The sequence below is a fragment of the Leuciscus leuciscus genome (assembly GCF_965113295.1).
Source record: "Leuciscus leuciscus genome assembly, chromosome: 16".
Taxonomy (NCBI): domain Eukaryota; kingdom Metazoa; phylum Chordata; class Actinopteri; order Cypriniformes; family Leuciscidae; genus Leuciscus; species Leuciscus leuciscus.
Window position 1 is genome coordinate 9,204,949 of NC_138740.1, and position 22,096 is coordinate 9,227,044.

The following is a 22,096-nucleotide window of genomic DNA, read 5'->3' on the forward strand; positions in this document are numbered from 1 at the left end:
GGGTTCTTCCGTTCGGCCTAGCACTCTCTCCCCGCACGTTCACCAAATGCATGGATGCAGCACTAGCTCCATTGAGACTTCAGGGCATCCGCATACTGAATTATATCGACGACTGGCTCATTTTGGCCCAGTCTCGAGAAATGGCGGTTCGGCATCGAGATGTCGTCCTTGGCCACATTCAGAACTTAGGGTTGAGACTCAACACAAAGAAAAGCGTGTTGGAACCATCTCAGAGCACAACGTTTTTGGGCGTGGTGTGGAATTCGATTACGATGCGGGCACGGATGTCTCCTGCGCGTATAGAGTCCATTCTGTCGATGGTGTCCAGGATAAGGCTAGGCCAGGCCATCACTGTAAAGCAATTTCAAAGACTGCTGGGCCTCATGGCAGCGGCATCCAACATTATACCTTTGGGCCTTCTACATATGAGGCCCCTTCAGTGGTGGCTGAAAGCCAAGGGGTTTTCCCCGAAGGGGAATCCATTCCGTATGATCAGAGTAACGCGCAGATGCCTTCGTTCTCTAGTAATATGGAAGAAACCTTGGTTCCTGTCCCAGGGGCCAGTGTTAGGAGCGTCATGTCGCCGGAAAACCGTTTCGACAGATGCCTCCCTCACTGGCTGGGGCGCGGTCATGGACGGCCGCTTTGCCAGTGGTCTGTGGCAGGACCATCATCATTCTTGGCATATAAATTGCCTGGAGATGTTGGCTGTGTTCAGAGCTCTGAGGAGCTTCCTCCCAGACGTCAAGGGTTACCATGTCCTGATACGATCGGACAATACATCAGTGGTAGCTTATCTGAACCGACAAGGAGGACTCAGATCGCGCCCTCTATCCAGATTGGCGCATCAGATTATCCTTTGGTCCCAAGGGAAACTATTGTCTATCAGGGCAATGTACGTTCCGGGGGTTCAGAATCAGGGAGCAGACATCCTGTCGAGGCAGGGGCTGAGGCCCGGGGAATGGAGACTTCACCCAGAGGTGGTGAAGTTGATATGGGAGAGGTTTGGACCAATGGAAGTGGATCTGTTTGCGTCTCGAGAGACGTCCCACTGTCCACTTTGGTTCTCCCTCACACATCCAGCCCCACTGGGGTTGGATGCCATGGTACAGGCCTGGCCGAGGCTACGCCTGTATGCTTTTCCCCCGATCGCTCTGCTCCCGGGAGTCCTGGAGAGGGTCCGTCAGGAGGGCATCAGTCTTCTTCTGGTAGCCCCGTTGTGGCCGGCCCGAGTATGGTTTTCAGACATAATTTCACTCCTGATAGCTCCGCCGTGGCAGATTCCTCTGAGGAGGGATCTGTTGTCTCAGGCAGAGGGCACAATATTCCACCCTCGTCCAGAGCTGTGGAAACTGTGGGTCTGGCCCCTGAGGGGGTTCGGTACCTAGATGCTGGTCTATCAGCCGGGGTGGTTGAAACCATACTTAGCTCCAGGGCTCCGTCTACTAGGAGATTATATGGCCTCAAGTGGAATGTGTTTTCCACTTGGTGTAGAGAACATGAGTTAGATCCAGTTAACTGCCCGGTGGCTTCAGTTCTGGAGTTTCTTCAAGATCGTTTCTCTGCGGGTCTCTCCCCTTCCACACTTAAGGTGTACGTGGCTGCCATTGCGGCATTCCATGCACCATTAAGTGATGGGCCTCTGGGGAGGCACCAGTTGGTCATTCGTTTTCTCCGTGGTGCATGGAGGATGAGACCGACAACCAGGTCCAGGGTTCCTGCCTGGGACCTGGCCGTGGTTCTCGAAGGGTTATCCCTGGCCCCCTTCGAACCCCTGCAGTCGGCTTCGCCCAAGGACCTGACGTTCAAGTTGGCTTTTCTCTTGGCTATTACCTCTCTAAAGAGGGTGGGAGATCTTCAAGCTCTGGCAGTAACACCAGCTTGCTTGGAGTTTGCCCCTGGCGGAGTCAAGGCCATTCTACACCCGAGACCTGGCTATGTGCCTAAGGTGCCTTCTAGCAGGGCACGGTCTACGGTCCTGCAGGCATTTCATCCTCCACCTCATGTGTCGGCGGAAGAAGAGAGGCTCCATCTGCTCTGCCCTGTCAGAGCCCTGAGCATTTACCTCGAGAGGTCCTCTTCTTGGAGGAGGTCGGACCAACTGTTAGTGTGTTTTGGGTCACCTAAAAAGGGGCTCCCTGCTTCCAAACAAACTATTAGTAATTGGATTGTTCAGGCTATTGCCTCAGCCTACAAGGTGCGCAATTTGCCTTCACCTTTGGCCATAAGGGCTCATTCCACTAGAGGCATGGCGTCCTCTAGGGCCCTCCTCTCGGGAGTGCCCCTTCAGGAGATCTGTGAGGCAGCCGGTTGGGCTACCCCGCACACTTTTATCAGGTTTTATAGTCTGCACCTCCCTAGTACGCCTGGCGCACGTGTGCTCTCGTCCTAGTTGGGTGCCTGAGATCAGTTTCACCCTAGGGCAGGCCTTTTCTCGGTGCGTGGCCTAGTGGGCATTCGTTCCCCAAAGAGTCGTTTTCAACGACGCAGTGCGAGTTCCCTCGAAAGGGAACGTCTCGGGTTATGACTATAACCCTTGTTCCCTGAGAAGGGAACGAGACACTGCGTCGTCCTGCCACGCCCCTCAATGCCTGAGAGCGGCTTGCTTCATCGCGAGGCTAATGTGTGTGTGTGCCAGCGTCACTTTTATGCATCCGGTTATGCCGTCACATGTTACGTCATGACGCAACACCAATCAGGATTGGAATAGTTTCATTCATACTTCAGAGACGCACGCTAAGGGAGCGTCCCCAAAGAGTCGTTTTCAACGACGCAGTGTCTCGTTCCCTTCTCAGGGAACAAGGGTTATAGTCATAACCCGAGACGTTTTTTTCCTTTAGAATTGGACTTTATAACTCGCAGCTGCGAGTTCATAACTTACAACTCTGAGAAAAGATGTAAGGATTGCAAAATATAAACTCGCAATTGCGTGTTATAAAGTCAAAATTGACAGAAATTGTATTTCTTGCAATTGTGACTTTACATCTCGCAATTGCGAGTTTATAACACACAATTGCAACATTATATCACGCAATTCTGACTTTATAACACCCAATTGCGACTTTATATCATGCATATAAAGAAATAAAGTCAGAATCGCAAGATGTAAATTCGCAATTGTGAGATAAAAAGTTGCAATTATCTTTTAAAATGTTTTATTCTGTGGTTGGAAACAAGCTTCCATAAATAATAGTTTATTCATTTTGAATGTCTGTGAATACATTTTAGATTTTAAAAACCCTATTGGGTTGAAGTTGATATTTGGTGCTGAAGAAACTTAAAATCTGGATTATTGTGGTACATACAAGTTCTATGAAATCTTACATTTTATTGGTCAAATTATCTATTATTTAATTTAAATATCTATTTATTATTTAATCCTCCATATAATGATTTATGTGCTTGGATTATTCCTATTGGTTAAACAATAGATCAAAACAAGACTGATGTCCATCCATCCATGATCCATCCATCCATCCATCCTATGCCGCTTATACTACATCATGGGACACAGCAGTGCTGGATGATTACTGACGTACAGCAGGGTAAATGATATCAGAGTAAAGAGGTTCGGAAAACCTACTGGGACTGTTCTGAGAACTTACTGGGAAGGTTAGGGGAACGTTATATTTACGTGAAGAAAACTTTCCTGGCTAACCAACAGAGAACGTTAGTTCTATCTAACGTTTCCAGAACGTTCTGGGAACTCAAAATTGTCAGCTGGGAATAAAAAACATACCCGTTCATGGTTCTCGATCAGGATTTCTACCACAATGTTCTGGAACTTGATGTCCATGATCGCTGCGACGGTCTCTTCCTGAGGCCTCAGAAGTGTAGGGCCGAACACTACGCCGAGGTTAGCGACCGTCATCAGATTCTGCTGGTGGTGACTGGCCACTCTGGTGAGAGAGTAACATATCTCATTCAGTCATATAATCCTTATTATAGTTTAGTGCTTTTCTCTATATTTAGCTTTATTTACAGTGTAACAAAAATAGGGCTGCATTAACTAAACAAAATCAACAAAAATTTATTATGGAAATAATATCAAATAATTTCATGATGTCATTTAAAGAATAAGAAAAAATTCTTGACTCTTTTATTCTTATAATGGGATAATTTTCATTCTAAAAAACATGAGTAAATGTTGCTGTCTTTTTAAAACTTGCTGTAATATATTATGCATTCATTAACATCAAATTTATGTTATAAATTTACTATAACCGAAATCCTAAAACAACCTGTACACACACACGCACGCATGCACCCACACACATACACACACACACACACACACACACACACACACACACACACACACACACACACACACACACACACACACACACACACACACATAAAGTAAGATTATTTTCAGAAATAAGGGCTTTGTAGACATTAGCGCATTTCAGACAGTGTGAAAATTTGTTAACGTTCTTCTAAACCGGATACAAAATAACGACCTTTTAAAATAGTATAATTTTGCTCCTTTTACCACCCTTGTAGTTACACAATTATTACTAACTTTGAAATTGTTTGGTAAAGTAATATGGGTGTTTTGCTTGGTTTTTCGATTGATTGTACAAAAAAAAGGTTTATATGACATTGTACCAAATGTCCCCACAAGGATAGTAAAACCTAAGATCACCCTAAGATCACCTACATTGTGGGGGTAGGGTTAGTGTAAGGGGATAGAAGATAGTTTGTACAGTATAAAAACCATTACGCCTATGGAGAGTCCCCACAAAGATAGCGAAACTGAGTTGTGTGTGTGTGTGTGTGTGTGTGTGTGTGTGTGTGTGTGTGTGTGTGTGTGTGTGTGTGTGTGTGTGTGTGTGTGTGTGTGTGTGTGAGAATTTGATGAGCAAACTCAAAAGTCTGTAAATGATGATTTAGTGTAAACAGAAACCAAGCAAAAAAAAACCAACAAAAAAAATTCCAAATGAATCCTATGCACACTGGCTATTGTATTCACTGGTATTCTCAGGTGAAGAGATTTATTAAAATTCCACATGACAAGATCATTTCCAACCGACGAGGACAGCATTCAATGCCAGCGATTCCAGTGAATAAAGGCCATGCAAATAAATAAATTGGCTATATTCAAATTCTACATCCCAAAATTGTTACAGATTATGAATCTGATTTTTCAAAAAGGATTTTCGCTTAGTTTTCTGTAAAACTCCAAAATCTGCCAGCACTAGTGAGAAACGGCTCAGCAGAGCTCGGCAGTCAGGGTGTCAAATTAGACTCGCACAAAAGAAAACGGAGCCGGGTACAGGAGGGAAGGAGACTGAGGAAAGGACAGGTGGAGGAAAACAAGCCGCTCTTTTCAGCTGGACAAACACAAAGGGGAAGTTGAGGCCTTTATTGCCATCAGCATGCTTGAGGTTTTTACAATGGCAATCCTCTAAGGTCTTTGGCTCTGTTGGATTTGTAACACCGTATAAAAAGGGGCGTCAACCCCAAAACTCACTTGGCCAAGTGTTTCATGAGAAGTTCCAGCATCTGGCGGTTCTTCTCTGGGAGACGGTGCACTATGGAGTGGATCTCTGCCACCCTCGCCTCGGGATTGTCCAGTTCTAGGAAGACCGAAAAAAGAGGAAGCGAGAAAGTGAGGGGTTGAAAAGGAAAACAAGCACATTTCCTTTTGTTCCGCATGAACTGTAGGCGTTGCACTGTTGTATTTAACTAGAGTCCAGTCTCTTTGGCTTCGGCCGTGTAAGTCTTGAGGGCTGAAAATGGGCTGAAAATCTGCATCTGTTGCTGCTGTTGTAGAACGGAACAAAAGCTCCCGTTCCCCACTGACACAGTCTGCACCAACACAGACACATTATTCCAATTAAAATGATATTAATGCTCCTGTGTGTGTGTGTGTGTGTGTGTGTGTGTGTGTGTGTGTGTGTGTGTTTGTGTCTGTCTCGATGTAAAAGCACAGAAACTGTGCCACCTAGTGCACGTGACGGCTGCAGCAGTGTTTAAGGGCAAGGATAAGCCACCAGAAGCGGCTCTTAAAGGTCACTGAAATATTAGAGTAATCTAACCGGCTGCCTTGATATCCTAATAATCCCCAGTAACAAGAGTATATAGATGACATAACGAGGGAGAAAAATATATTGTGGATTATTATATTTCTGTAGCCTCACATTCACTGCTTTACAAAATAAATAAATGCTGCAACCTGGATTCGAACAAACAATCCCTGCTTTATTTATAGATTAAATAGTCTAAAAAAGCAATTATTAATGTGTTTTCAGAACTTGTACATTTTAATATTTAACACCGTATATCTATAATTATTTTGTTCTTTTTTTCCCCCTTTTCTTTCTTTTTTTGTAATTTATATTGTATTGTTAAGCATGTGATATGCTCTGATGTAATATAAAAGTTACCCTTTTACTGCTATTTGTTGGAAATAAAGCATTAAAAAATATCTATAATTATTTCTTCCTTCCCCATTAGTTAAAAATGATTTTAATCAGTTAATATTATAAGAATTTATTTGAATCATTTTAGCAAACTTTTTTTACACACAAAATACCGATAAAGCGAATCATCTCCTGCAAATATTAAACTGCAAGTCCCAATTATATAAAGATAGCACATAACCAGACCAGACATGTATTTCATTGTGTTGAACAGAAACTGAACCACTAGACTGTACACAAACATTTTCACACTTTCTCGTCTCTCTTGATTTAGTCTTCTCCAGTTACACACACATTCACAACGTCTCTCACTCCCATATTCCCATCTCTCTCTCTCTCTGATGAGGGGCAAACTCCAGATGGTACCTTGCTCTTTATCACATAAACGGCTTGCATAGACAGGAATGAACGAGGGGAGGGGTGGAAAAAAAGAGAGAATTTGAAAGGCAGAAAGGGAGGAGTGGAGCACTCTGAAAAAGCCGAGTTCATATGAGGACAAGGGCCTAACGTCACCCTGAAGGGCTGGGAAAGAAAGCAGAGAGAAAGACAGACAAACAGAAACAAAAACGGAAACAATGATAGAGAGTGAAACGAGATCAAATGAAGATAGCATGAGATACAACGGTGGGAAAAAATCATCTTGTTAATAATTATTTTTATTTTATTTTGTCTTGTTTTCCTGAACAAAATATTCAAACATCCTTAAAGCTAGATAAATTTACTTGCAAAATTACATTAAAAAAAAATTTCTTAGAGTATATACTTTAATATTTAATGTATTTATAATCATTTTCCCGCAGTACTTACAAAAAAATGCTTGAAATTAATTAACCATTTTAATCTTTTACAAAGTAATTGGGATAATTTTAGCAAACTGTTGTTTTAAGCAAATATCAAATTTCTGACTGAAGATCACTCAAATATTAATAAGTCTGGCTGCCATGGTATACTAATAATCCCCAGTAAAAATATAAAGTGAGAGAGAGGTATAAAAGAGGCTGACAAGGGGGGAAATATATTGTGCATTAATATATTTCTGTAGTATTCAACCTTCATTTCTTTATAGGAAATTAGCCACAGCTTTATTTATAACAATATTTAATTATGTAAAATTAAATTAAATAAACTTATTTATGTATGCTTAAACTAAACTATATATAGACAATAATTTTAATGTCTGAAAACAAGTCTTACCATCTTTATTAGAAAATAAAGCAAAAATCCAACAAAATGTAAAAGTTTGTGCTTAAAGCTAAAGTATAAGTTCTTTTTTGCAGTGTGAAAATGAAAGTTTATGGTCTACAAAAAGAAGATCTGGAGGAGGGACAACATCCCTTGAGGTCTCAGACAACAGCCGCCACGCTGTAAATCCATTTTCATATTTTTGCACCCTGGTTTCCTGCTTTGGACCGAGTCTTACTAGCTTGAGCACTCCTACTCTTTAAACGGTCGAACTGTAGTCAAATAGTATCAGACAATCAAATTAGATCAGATGGAGAGAGACTCACTGGCTGCTTTGATGAAGTTCCTCTGGTACTGGTATGTCATGAGAGGACCCGGCAGCATCCTGATAGAGAGAAGAAGAGAGAAGATTAGCGATTAGATAACAGACCAAACAGACAAATAGACTCAAAGACAAAAGGAATCATGGCGTCTAGAAAGAATAAACAGAGAGCATTAGAAGCCATGAAGGTCCTCCTTGACCGGTTTTAAAGTTGTATACTACTTATTCACTCACTTCCGAGAGGTTTTACTTTTAGACTGTAATGCTGTTGAATAATATGAATAATCAGACGGTTTGTTAGAAAACATCTTATGCTTACAACATTAATGACTATATATTTTTAACATCTCGAGTGGTAATTGCCCGTGCAAAACCTGATGCCACAGTGCTAGCATGTTGTGGGTGGTTGCCAGGCCGGTGTCATGAACAAATGGGTTCCCTGTGATCCCCCTTGTGAAAAAGTGTGTGTTGAAAACTTGTAGTGTACTTGCAGATTCAATTTAATTCAATTCACATGTATTTGTGTAGCGCTTTTCACAATACATATTGTTTCAAAGCAGCTTTACAGAAAATGCATGTCAATTTCGAGTGATCTGTTATCTGTGTCCAAGTTGAGTATTTCAGAAATGTATATACAAATCACACAGTAAGCTAATAATATATTCATTTAAGTTAGATGTACTTGTTCTGAGTGTATTTTCTAGATCGTTTTGTATTTGCCAGGGTGTTTTCTCACAGATCTGCGGAAAACTACTAAAAACGCTGTATTATGAATGCCAGACAAGTAACTGGCGATGTCACTTTGTTAAGAAAGACTATACGCCCGTGCACATACGCATTCAAACGCGCATGCCTACCCAGACAGCAACATAGTGTCGGCCCAGATCCGGGCCACATCTGGTACATGTGGATTCAACGCGTACCAGATGTGGGCCGGATTTGGGCCGACACTATGTTGCTGTCTTGGTATAGACTAAACACTTAATACGCATGTGCATGCCGGCACCGTTTTCACAGATTCACGTTTTTGAAGTTTACACAGAGATGATAACAGGATCGCTTTCAAAAAACATATTTCAAAGATTGCGTTCTCAGGCCACCAAAACGGCGTTGTCGTGTAAGTGAACGGCCAGAACGCATTAAAAGTTTTCTGTTTTCCATTGAAAATGGTGTTACGTAAGCTAAGTTAATAACTAATGATATTTACAACAGAAATGAATCAATCAAAAACGTACTTAAACTGGACATTGACTTTCTTCTAGAGCTGCTGTACAGCCAAAACAATCTCTGTTGCATTAATTTCCTATTATCACTGTAAAGCTGCTTTGAAACAATCTGTATTGGATAAAGCGCTATATAAATAAAGGTGTATATAAATGAAGGATTTGTAGAAATGATGCTTGCTTTAGCAGTCAAGCTAACTTTTGAAATACTGCAGGGGCTAGTCAAAGCAAGGTGTTGCACTGACTGTTATAACTGGATTGATGGTCATGTGTGAGTGGGACGGTTGGTACCTGAGGTAGTGCTTTATTGCACTGGTGATGGTCTTGATCTCCCATTCTGTGCTGTCCAGCTCCACATCTGCACAGGTTTTGGGGTCTAGAGGAGGGATCACAGTATCGTATGGTTACCTCTGCTCAACATTTGTATGGAATTACCAACCAGAGTTACAATTCCTTGCAAAGTGAAGCTTTATACACAAATGAGGCAGATGTGCTTTGAAAGTACAGTAAGAATACTGTAATATGAGAGGGACTTGAACAATGATTTTCGCCATGGTAGCTAAGAACAAGGTCAAGGTATTGACCTTGGTTAGGATTTAAATTATCCTAATTGTCATTTGATTTGACAAGATGAACTGAGAAAAGAAAATGTCTACCATGCAAACGATCCAACTCCACAAAAAAAGATCATCGTTGTTGTAGTCAACATATCTGTCTGTACAAGAGCAATGCATGACACACTGTAATCAATAAATCTGTCTGCACTGCAAGAGAGGAATGTGGCAAACCTAGATACATTCCATTATAATCAACGAGCAGTTTACAGTGTAAATCAATGACGCAACGTGACAACTAGACCCCTCACTTTACAATTAAACACAGCTGTCTAAAAACTACAAGTGAGTGTTGCAATAAAACTAGATACCATGGTACCAATATACACCATGGTCAATGGTATCTATTTAGTTTCACTAACTGTCTAATTTGACAACATTCGGTCTCATTCACTAAGCATGTGTATGAACGAATTTGTTTCTAACAATATACATCTTTACTATCACTTTTTATCAATTGAACACATCCTTGCTGAATAAAATTATTAATGTCTTTCAAAAAAGAAAGAAAATAAATTACTGACCCTAAACGTTTGAAACGGTAGTGTATTTTGTTACAAAATATTTCTATTTTAAATAAAATATTTTAAAGAATCCTGAAAAAAGTATCACAGGTTATAAAAAAATATTAAGCAGCAATGTTTCCAACATTGATAATAACTAAGCATAAAACCAGCATATTAGAATGATTTCTGAAGGATCATGTGACACTGAAGACTGGAGTAATGGCTGATGAAAAATTCAGCTTTGCATCACAGAAATAAATTATATTTTAAAGTATGTTAAAATAGAAAACCATTTTTTTAAATTGTAATAATTTTTCACTATATTATTATTTTTGTTTTATTATTTTTTTTATCAAATAAATGCAGGCTTGATTAGAAGAAGAGACTTTTTTCAAAAACATTAAAAATAGCAATGTAAAACTTACTGGTAAAAAAACAGTAAAATATGTATATATATATATACTGTATATAGGTATCTGGATATAGACGCAGATATGCATATGTACAGCAGGCTAATCAGACTTCTGTAATATCTTTATAAAGATTGTATTGGTTTTGAGATTGTTTTGAGGATGGCAGATTGCTGGAATATCTTTCTGAGAACGTTTTAGAGCGCGTCATGTTTGCTCGCAGAGCTCATGAATGGACAAGAAGGCAGAGTCTCGAGATGGTCAGACGTCTGTCCAGCGCATGTTTACATCTTACTGTAAACAGCTCCAACAGAGCATTTTGGTTTATGATACAACTTCTCATACCAGAAAATTGCCAGAACTGATTAACCGTTTTTTATGAAAAGATCCTGTTTCCACATAATCTCTTCATGTTAATTTAACAGTAAAGACTGTATGTGTGAAAAGGCTCTATTATGTTACTTGAAACAATTTTAAGGCTGAGAGATTGTATAGGTGACATTTATGGCTGAAATTCATTTAATTTTAATTTCCTAAATTCACTAAAGCAAAATGACCAGCCGCAGGACGCTGACTCTCACCCATGGCCAGGCCGAGTAGTTTCTGCACTCTGGAGTTGACGCCAACGATCCTGTATAGTCCCTGTTCATCGATACCTGTTATAGGAAACCAAAGGTTGTCAGACATAGGCTGCATCTGAAATCGCATACTTAAGTAAGTCCGAATTCACAGTACTCATAAAAGTCCCCGGATGACCTACTACTTCCAGTGAGATCCTGAAATGTGTATTCAAAGGACACTATACTATCCCATGAGGCCACGGGAGAGGATTTATGAATGGCAGTGACGCGACGTAACTGACGCTGGTAGGTCACATGATAATGACATCATGGTACATACTACACTCAGTCGTACTATATATAGAACATACTTTTTTAGCGGTCGTCAAGTAATTACTTATTCAAAATAAGTACCTACTCAAAAGAGTATGTGATTTCGGACGTAGCTTTAATCATGTGCTGGTCACCATCTGACCTTTATTTCTGAACAAAAAAAAACAAAACAATATGAGGTGTACCTCTGGTTTCTACGGCATAGATGAATTTTGTGACAATGTTGAAGCCGATGACATCTAATTGGGCCACTTGAATAGAAAGTACATTGGGACAAAGAAAACATCAGAACAAGGTCATGGTAAAACAAACAGTAATATAAAACATACAAATGTTCATGAAAATGACATGATAAGAGTGTGCAATTCTGTGATTCTTTTCAAATTGAGATGACTGAACTGGTGCCATACTTACTGGCTTCATTCTGGCTATCCCGATTGAGGGTGTACACCTGTGAGAAGACATTGTGGTTAAGATTAACTCAAAAAATAATCTCCTACTTAACAAGTACAATTTTGTTTTACCAGTCAAGCCGTCATAGCACACAATGCAGACGCCTCATTTGCACTATTTTACATGTATAATCTCTTTGCTTAGTGCTTTTGAAATCAGGCCTCACATTACTGAAAGAGTCATTCAGCATGCTAGCACGTTATCTGTTTCAAAACCTAGTGAGCTCCCTTCATAGGCATGGCGGAGAACTGAAAAATGGATTATAAATGTTTATTACATGGCTTGGTTGAATTCCAATGTAGAATGCGGTCTGTTATTTCTTGATAACAGACCGCTGCGAAGTATGACACACCGTTGCCATGAAAAACAGAGCGTTGCTATGGACGCGGAACGGACTATTTTCTTTAGCGGAAGCAATACAATCGTTTTTAAATCAATAAACTCCTTTTTAAATCAATATTTTGTGTCAAATTATTTATTTATTTTGTAGGTAGCCATGTAATAAGCGGGATAATGTATAGCGAGGCGGTTGTTATAGCGAATAACATCCCCTTCAGGTTGATTCAAGACCGTTCAGCCTGTCGGGGTTGTTATTCGCTATAACAACCGCCTCGCTATACATTATCCCTTACATAATTAATTCAAAACCAAATCATATTTGAAAATAATAAAAATGGTTAACTATTTTACCAAATATTTGTGCGGTCTATGAATTTTTATGCTGATTAGCTAAGTAGCATGCTAACAGCTAACTATCAAAATCAACTGTCGAAGGTTTTTGTCCTGTGCGTTATTTATTTTTTATGTGATAAGCACTATTTGAGATGTTGCCTAAAAGAGTGTTTCATCAGTCACTGAGTCTGGTTCTAATCAAGTTAGCATGCTGTCCTTAAAAATATGTACTGTAGTATGTAGGCAGCAGACAAGCAAGGCAGCTCACTAGATTATAAGACAGAGCCTAAAACATCCTACAATACATTGCAGATTCAATTATGAAGCAAATGTTTAACTAAACCAATGTATGGGAATTCAGATTAAAAAAAAGAACACAGGCTAAAGGCCTTAACATGCATATTTATGAGGCGCAATGAGTCTCATGAATATGCATTCAAAACGAGAATTCACTTTATCTGATGCACAGCAGTGCCAAGCATGTGAAAGACTCATAAGATGAAGCCTACCAGATTTGAAAGCGAAACAAATTTATGATCTTTCAGATAAAGTACCGGTTCTCTTCCGTCCATGGCTTCCATCCAGAGTCTGCGGTCTTCTTCTGACAGCGCCTGCATGGTGATCACGCCAGGCCTGAAACATGCACACATGTCCACACGTAGGCATGCACAGGGGTACATGCGCACACACACACACACACACACACACACACACACACACACACACACACACACACACACACACACACACGTTGGGTTTTCATGTTTTATGGGGACTTTCCATCGACATAATGTCGAATCAGTATATGGGGATGATTAGGAGGCCATGATGGACAGAGGCCACTGGGCAAATTTGGCCAGGATGCCGGGGTTACACCCCTACTCTTTCGAAAGACATCCTGGGATTTTTCATTTCACATTAATCTCCAAATGTAGAATAATAAAATAAAGTTATCAAACACAGTCTTCACTGCATACATTATCCTTTAAAAATAGATGAATCCTTATTAAAGGTACAAAAGTTATTCAGTCAAGAGCAGTGAGTGATTTTCTCGTTGGCTTTTGTTCTTTGATTTACATAAATGACAGACATCACAGCAGCAGGTTTATTAGGCTGCTGTCACTTTAAGACCTGCCGCACATGACGCGGACCTGACAACTCTTTACGATCATTTAAGACTTTATTTAACTAATTTAAGACTGTGCTTACGAGGACACTCCACAAAGTGTCCACATTTTGGCATTCTGTTGTGTGTTTTTGTCCATTCAAGTGTGAAAGAGAACTCAATGCGGCCAGCGGTAAAGGTGCAGTAAGCGATTTCTGAGAAACACTGTTGTTATTTGAAATCGACACCCAAACAAAAACACCCCTACCTAAAAGAAATACACCCCTCCCTTCATTGTACCATATACAACACAGACAATGGGCCCTATCTTGCTTCCAGCGCAATTGACTTTGTACACCGACGCATGTATCATTCCTATTTTGCACCCGACGCACAGCGGACATTACCCTCCACAGACGCACGTCGGTAAATTAGGGAATGAACTTTTCCTCCCGGGGTGGTTCAGCGAAAAGAGGAGGCGTGTTCCGGCGCAAACGTTCCCTGGTGCTATTTTGCAGTTCCAGAAAACAAATCCACAGACCAGGAAAAAACTAGTCTAAAGTCAGTGGCGCGTTTTTCAGATGCTATTTTAAGGACGCATTTGGCCATAATGTAGCGTGTGCACAATGCGCATACACTTTGCTTCTCTCATCTACACACAAACTCAGCAGTTGCCATTTTTTCAAACCATAGATAATTACAAGGAAAAATATTCCACACAAGGGAAATCATTGTTGTGTCCATGAAGATGTGAAAAATAGGCATAAATCTAGCTTACACATTTACCAAAATTATAATACGCCTGTTAAACCGAAGCTAATTTGGGTGGGTTTCTCCAATCCCCATACAATGTCATTTCTCTGTCTTTTACTGCCCTGGCGAGAACATTGGTCTCCTCGGCTGTGAACCGCTCCTGGCGTGCGCCTTGCAAATCCGCCGTTATAATAGCAATCCGCCATGGAACAAGCGCACCTGCTTTTAAAGGGAATGTGAGATGACTCTCTGATTGGTTTATTTCACGTTACGCCCAAACCAAACCTATGAGTAATGTAGCCACCTCAGACCAAACCATTTTAGATTTGCGTCTAGACTTGCGAGATCCGCCCACAAAGTTACTTGGGTTTTGCGTTTGATACTTGCGTTTCAGATCGTTAAAATAGGGCCCAACGACTAACCACTTCATACAGCTGGCGCAAGTGTGGATGAATCAGCTGCGATTCAACAACTACGACAGCATACAACAGCATATCTTGGTTCTGTGAAACATAGCAAAAACCAATGTTAATCTCGTATTGAGCAGAAACAAAGCAACCTCTGTGTTGCTTGCAAGAGTTTTTTCTCCTGTTTACACAGCCAGGACTATGTACAAAGTACAAACACAATATTTTTTGAGCACCCACACAGAACAGACATCTAGCAAACACTGGCAAAATAATTTGTTTAAATATTGATTCAAATTTTCAACAGCGTTGCTCAGAAATCACTTACTGCACCTTTTAAAGTAAATATATTTTAATGTAGTAAATTATAACTGCATCATTAAAATTTTTGAAATTACAAATATATTTAAATATATGACATACAAGTTTTAAATGCTTGTCAGTACATTTGACAATACACTATCTATATTTCAAACACTATTCATTAGTATTATATTGCATTTAAATATGTACTTAAGTCCTACTTACAGTAAAAGGGTAAAAAAGGCACAAGTATTCTTTGAAGTATATTATTTCTGTAATAAATTTTTTAAACGTATGCTAAAGGTTTTTTTTTTATTTTATTTTTTTTAACAAGGACAAAAGCATTCATAGTTGAAGAAACACCCATTAACTATTCACAAGTATATTCTATACAAATCACATTGCAATTTTACAAAATACTCTACCAATACTTTACACTATCCAAACACCTTCCCATATGTTGGCTTAGCCAATCAAAAAAATGAACATCACATACACAAAATGTCATTGTTTTCCACACCACCAGTGCACTAACACATTGTTAATCTACCAGTGGCTTCTATCCACAAACTAATTTAAAAAGCCCAGTTCTATTACCATCACTCTGCCTGACCCGACATTGCCTAACCTTCAGTTGTCACATGGGTTAATGGTGTGTGAGTGTGTGCTACTGATTTACTGATGGAGCTGCCATACTGAAATATTAAGAGGTTTTCCAACACACGGCACAGTACACTGGCTTTTACTTGTATGCTAGGTACAGCGATATTTCTTCAGAAATAAAAGTCAGAGAGTGACCAGCACATGTGAAAGTCTGTGGTTCCTTTTCAGTCAATCACGTTCAACATTACGTCAGAACGACTGACGAATTGGGATCTCGCCTGAGAGCCCAATCACCTTCGAGTGTAAACCCGCAGCGCGCATAAATACGGAAGCGGGTGTGCTCGCATTTCAGCTTTTCACTTCGGAGCCGAGCACTTGTGTTGTTGCGATGCAATCATTTGTTCGAGTGATTTACTATGAGTCAGGAAGAAGCTCTCCTTACCAGTGTTGGTGTGACGGCGCTACAGAGGTGGTCGAGATCTTCAAGAGCATTTCCTGCTGTTTCAATGACACCCTAAAAGAGCTTTCCTTGCACACCGCACTAATTCCTGCAAGCTGTTCTGCGGCCGTTTCCCCTGTGCGCTTCAGCACTAAAAGAGCTTTTTTCCCTAAAAGACCAAACACGGGTGTTGTACCGCGTCTTTTTTTATGTTATTTCATCCGTGCATTTCTGGATACATTCGTTCCTGTCCTTATCTGACGGCCACGGTCGCTGTCTCACATGCCTTGCCACAAGCATGCTGAGACTGCGTCTATGGGTGGTTCATGTTTTCGCATGACCGCGACTCTTCTTTCTCTGGAAAGCTTGAGTCCCCTCTGCTGTTGACAAGCCGCTTCTTGTCAAGGATCGAGGATCTCAGCGAGAGTTTATCCGCCGGACAAAATCCCTGTGGACCTCCCAATCCTCACCGTGTCGTGTGCCGGCGAGCCGCCGGTTGATGCAGGAACTGCGCATGATGACTGACCGTGATAAAGTCGCAGCAGAGGCCCTCGGCCGCACGATGTCCGCCTTGGTGGTCCAGAAGTGTTCCCTGGCTAAACCTTGTAGGGGTGCGAGATGTCGACAAAGTGCGCTTTCTCAATGCTCCCATCTCACAAGGTGGCCTTTTCGGGCAATCAAAAGCCTGCTGCGAAGTGCTGCCAGGCCATCGTGAGCTGCCCCTCAGTCGGGTTTGAGTTGGGCCCTTCACAAGCACCCATTCAAAATGTTAACGCAGAAACGCATTTTCGAATGCATCCGTCCCCAAGATTGGTTTGCTGTGATCGACCTGAAGGACGCGTACTTTCATATCTCGATTCTCCTTCACTTTGCGTTCAAGAGTCGGGCATATCAGTACAAAGTTCTCCCCTTCGGGATGTCGCTGTCACCTCATGTCTTCGCGAAGGTCCCATGAGAGAACACGGCGTTCAGTTATGTGGACCTCAACTAACCTCAACTACCTCGACGACTGGCTCATACTGGCCCAGTCACAAGAGCAGTTGTGCGAACACAGGGACCTGATGCTCAGTCACCTCAGCCAGTTGGGACTTCGGGTCAACTGGGAGAAGAGCAAACTCTCCCCCGTGCAGAGGATCTCTTTTCTTGTTGTGGAGTTGGACTTGGTCAACCAGACAGCGCACCTCACAGAGGAGCGTGCTCGGTCGGTGTTGGACTGCTTGAATTCACTCAAGAGCATGACAGTGGCTCCTGGGGCATATGGCATCTGCAGCCGCTCGGATTGCTTATATGAGGCCGCCTCAGCACTGGCTTCACGGCTGAGTCCAAGATGTGACTGAAAGGGAACGTCTCGATTATGTATGTAACCCTCGTTCCCTGAAGGAGGGAACGGAGAGGTTATGTCCCGTCGCCACAGTTGCTGTACCACCGCTGAGCGGCCGGTGCTCGGCTCCTCAGCAAACACCTGAAATGCGAGCGCACACGCTTCTGTAGTTATATCTATCTATAGCTATTTATCAAAGCACTGATTGGACTGTCAAAGGACTGTTCATACTCTTATTTTGCAAATCCTGAAATCTGATCCGTTTGTCCAAATAATGTTGTCAATATCCGTGATAGCTACATCGGTTGCTATAGTAATAATATTTTCTTTTTACACCATCTGAGAATAGCAGTCAGTGTGGAAAGAGAAGATGGAAAACTGGAAATCATGTTCATCATGACACATTGACACTGTGCTGAATCATTAGGTAACATGAACGGAAAAGGCATTACTGTAACATTCATGTGCAGACTGTGTGTGAAATTCTTTGCTTACTAAATGGCCACAGTAAGAAAAACTAGTGAATTCAGACATACACTCACTGGCCACTTTATTAGGTACACCTTGCTAGGGTTTGACCCAGTTTTATGTTTAATGTTAGTTAATAATCATTGTTTGTTCATGTTAGTTCACAGGGCATTAACTAATGTTAAAAAAATTGACATTTTTATTTTAATAATGTATTAGTAAATGTTGAAATTAGCATTAACCAAGATTATTAAATGCTGTAGAAGTGCAGTCCATTTTTAGTTAATGTTAACTAAAGTAGTTAACTAATGTTAACTAATGAAACCTTATTGTAAAGTGTTACCGCTCTATGACCAGAGGCATATTAAAACACATTCAAATCCAGATAAATATACAGGCTCGTCGCTTTCCATTGTCAATTGCGCTCGTTCCTGTTGCGCGAGTGTCGAGTCTGAGGAGGAGGCGGGGAAAACAACAACTCTCTCAAATATTTTTAATTTGAACTGCATTACCCATTTCAACTGCTAGCTGTCAATATTACATACTGTGCCTTTAAACGCAAATACAATAAGGTATACTTGAATTTTTGTGGGGAAAGAAAAACTGATTTAATTAGAAATTTATTAGAAAAAAATCTTATCTGACATTATCTGACTTATTATTCGACACAATTTTGCTGGGAAACAAGACTAATGAATCAAAAAATATATATGTTTGCAGTGTGCAAAGCGTGGTGTGGGCTACTACCGAACAGTTCAACACTGCATCATTCTGAGGAGGGCTGAGGACATTTTGGCCTAAAGTATAAAGTAATCGCCTGCTTTCTCCTTCCCTCAACCCATGAGATGGCCACTTCACCTCTCCATTCCTAGTTACCGCAACAGTTATGACAGGTTGAAGCTATCTGCAGTGTACTCTTTTTATGCCTGGCAGACCTAGTTAAAATCTCCACCCCCTTTCCTGAGTAGCAGCCAGGAAGTGTGACTCCTGCTGGATTGTTATGTGGACTAAAGCGCCATCTGGTGGCGGGTATGCGGGCCATCAACTCACCGGTCCACGGCTTCAATGTCAAAGCAGAACCTCTTCTCAATGGAGTCTGTTTTCCTTCTGGTGCAAGATTTGAGCGTAAAGCTTTCCTCATCTCCCTGAAAGAGAAACGTAACGTTGAATATAGGCACCAAATTCTCACTATTTGACTGATTTTTACGTGAGCCTGGACAGCTGAAGGGAAAATGTGACCAGATGTTCTATATTTACAGACTACACTGTCATCACATAAATGATTATATAAATGTGTGATAAAGTGTCAGGTTACTCCATATCTTCTTGCAAAGTCTGGCCAAGGAATGGGTGTTCAAATGCAGTGGGCTATTTTTATTTCAACACTTCACAACTCCTTTACCGACTAACAACACATTACACACATGCCTCTGGAGTTCATTACCAGAGCGCTGGCATTCTCTTTTTTCAGTGACCTCTCCACTAATTGTGTCTATCAATCCACTCTACTGAGTGACTTCTCTCTAGTTTTCTTTCTCACTTCTCATACCAGAAAAGGTGTTAAGGTAAAGCTAGCGTAACGATTGCAGACTAAACAAACTGAGCTCATGTTAGCACTCATCTGAAACTAAAAATGACAAATGGGACATTCTGCAGTCTAGTCTACAATAAGTGTGCAAGACTTTAAGTGCACAATTAGGGATAAAGTCATGTGTTAAGGAATATTCTAGGTTATTTAATGTGTCCTATGGGAAGCATTAGTATTTGAACCCTTGACCTGAAGTATTTAATTTTAGTCCATAATTCAACCACACCGCACATTCGCAGATGTGAAACATTAGGTTTAAAAAACTAGAAAAAAATACTGGAATATATATAGGACTATATATACAAAAAAAATCTATCTTTTAATTCTATTTAGATTTGGTGTTTGTGTGAAGCGGCTACTCAAGCTTCTGTAATGTGTACTGAATTTGAGCTGTATTAAACTGAGACCGCAAACATTCTTTGATTTGATAGAAAAGTAGAATTAAAATAGAATGAAACTTGAAAAAAATAAATAAATAACTGCGTGTTACAGCACTAGAACAATGTTATATATTTTGTTGACTTGTGTACTTACATTAACCCAATGTTTCTAACAGTGTTTACATCCAGAGAAATCAGCTATTTTAACCAGGGTAATGGCCTGTCAATGATGTCATATCCACATTACCCTCTTCGTAAACACCAAAGATGCTTTAATATATTATGTGTTTTATTAAGTGAGCAACTGTTTGGATACGTTTATCGACAGAAAACGAATCATTGTTATATAGCTCAACATGAAAGAATTCATTTGAAAAAATTATGAAAAAATTATTCAATGACTCACTCACTTTCATTACTGGATGATTCATAATTTTTTTAATGAATCTTTTGAATAAATCATTCAATGACAAAGGTATTTTCAGAGTCACTCTATTTTGATCTCTACTGTAGACATCAGTGTTTATATCCAATCTATAAACTTTCTGTGATATTTTAATTATTTTTAACACAGCTGTCGTTTAGGAATGAGATCACGTGAGTGATCGAAACGAGGTCATGTTTTAACGATTAATCGTGCAACTATACGTGTTGGACTCTTGCAATTCCTCTGTTGTTGAATTGTTAAAAATTGCAATTCGGTAAATTGCTCTTCCTGCCATTCCACTTGAAACTCCAGTGGGTGACTGACAGCAATTCAAATTCCAACTCAAGAATCGAAAGCAATTTTTTAATTCTGCAATTGGCTTATATTCAATTAAAAGGTTTTCGTTTTAATCGGCGAAAACCTTTCAAATGAATGTAGGAGGATTTCGTGCATTTGTAAGTAAATATGTCAGCAAAAACATAAACCATACAAACAAAGAAACAATTTGATTCTGAATTGAATTTATAATCATAATAAAACACGTTTTCTGTTTGCTTTTCTCTTGCAGTTGGCACGCTTGTGTGTTTAGTTTGGTTGTAAGTGGTCAGAATGTAATCAGGCCGCATGCAGTCCCTGGAGTGAGATTCGTGCTATTGACCCTGTGTGTGTGTGTGGTGGGGAGAGTGGGACGGGCACAGAGCCAGGTGCAGACACTGGTGCCAGCTCAACCATGCGATACACAGCTTTCTGTGCAGGATAAGAGTCGTGTCAGTGCCAGCAGGGGTACAAGCACGTGGCCTGTGCCAGAATCCACTCTCCATTCCAAAGGTTACACATGCTGCTGAGTGAAAGGGTGCGAGATAGTTTGTATGTGAGAGAGTGTGTGTGAGAGAGAGAGAGAGAGAACAACTTACAATTTTTCCCCCAGACTTCTGATCGAACGGCATCAAGGTCATGCGTTTGGGCTCTCGGTGATAGGAGCAGTAGTACTTCACCCATGTGGACACGAAGGAACCTGATTTGGTGCAAAGCAGGGAGACACATTAGAAAAAGACAGTTAGACCACATGATACAGTACCGTGGATCACAAAGCTCTCCTCCCCGGAGTGTAACAAAACATCATAATGACCCGGACACTTATTACACTACTTTTTTTTTTTTTTCTTGTCCAGAAATCTTATTGACAGTCTATTCATGGGTTTCATCAGGTCCCTTTCCACAGGTGTATAAAATCAAGCACCTAGATTATGAATGCAGACTGCATTGTGCTTGATTAATACACCTGTTGAAAGGGACCTGATGAAACCCATGAATAACGATAAAATATTATCTTTTATATGTATGTGTGTGATTTTTATTTTATTTACCTCTAAATTCTTGATTTTTATTATTTTTTTATTGGAAATATGCTTTTTACATTATTTCACAAAAAAAGAAAAGACATCATTCCAGTCCAATTCTAATGAAAACATCATAATAGATCTCGCATTCAGTCATTGTGTGTCTCTGCTGACCTCTTGTGGAAAACAGAATACATTAATCTGCATTTTGTGATAATTGCCACTCTATAGGAACTCTATGGAGATTCTAAATAGAGCA

The 22,096-nt window shown here is 40.4% G+C and overlaps 1 protein-coding gene across 7 annotated transcripts in view; it reads right to left on the reverse strand.

The window, feature by feature from the left end:
* Window positions 1-22,096, reverse strand: part of LOC309477828 (rho GTPase-activating protein 26-like) — a 113,572-nt gene that overhangs the window by 38,405 nt on the left and 53,071 nt on the right. For all 7 annotated transcript variants that reach the window (XM_082141269.1, XM_082141272.1, XM_082141268.1 and 4 more), the window contains exons 9-18: window positions 21,412-21,512; window positions 19,153-19,247; window positions 13,258-13,336; window positions 11,993-12,029; window positions 11,764-11,829; window positions 11,267-11,341; window positions 9,447-9,531; window positions 7,937-7,995; window positions 5,477-5,582; window positions 3,740-3,899 (exon numbers count right to left, since the gene is read on the reverse strand). In XM_082141269.1, coding sequence (XP_081997395.1) covers window positions 3,740-3,899; window positions 5,477-5,582; window positions 7,937-7,995; window positions 9,447-9,531; window positions 11,267-11,341; window positions 11,764-11,829; window positions 11,993-12,029; window positions 13,258-13,336; window positions 19,153-19,247; window positions 21,412-21,512 — 863 coding nt within the window. The remainder of the gene's footprint in view (window positions 1-3,739; window positions 3,900-5,476; window positions 5,583-7,936; window positions 7,996-9,446; window positions 9,532-11,266; window positions 11,342-11,763; window positions 11,830-11,992; window positions 12,030-13,257; window positions 13,337-19,152; window positions 19,248-21,411; window positions 21,513-22,096) is intronic.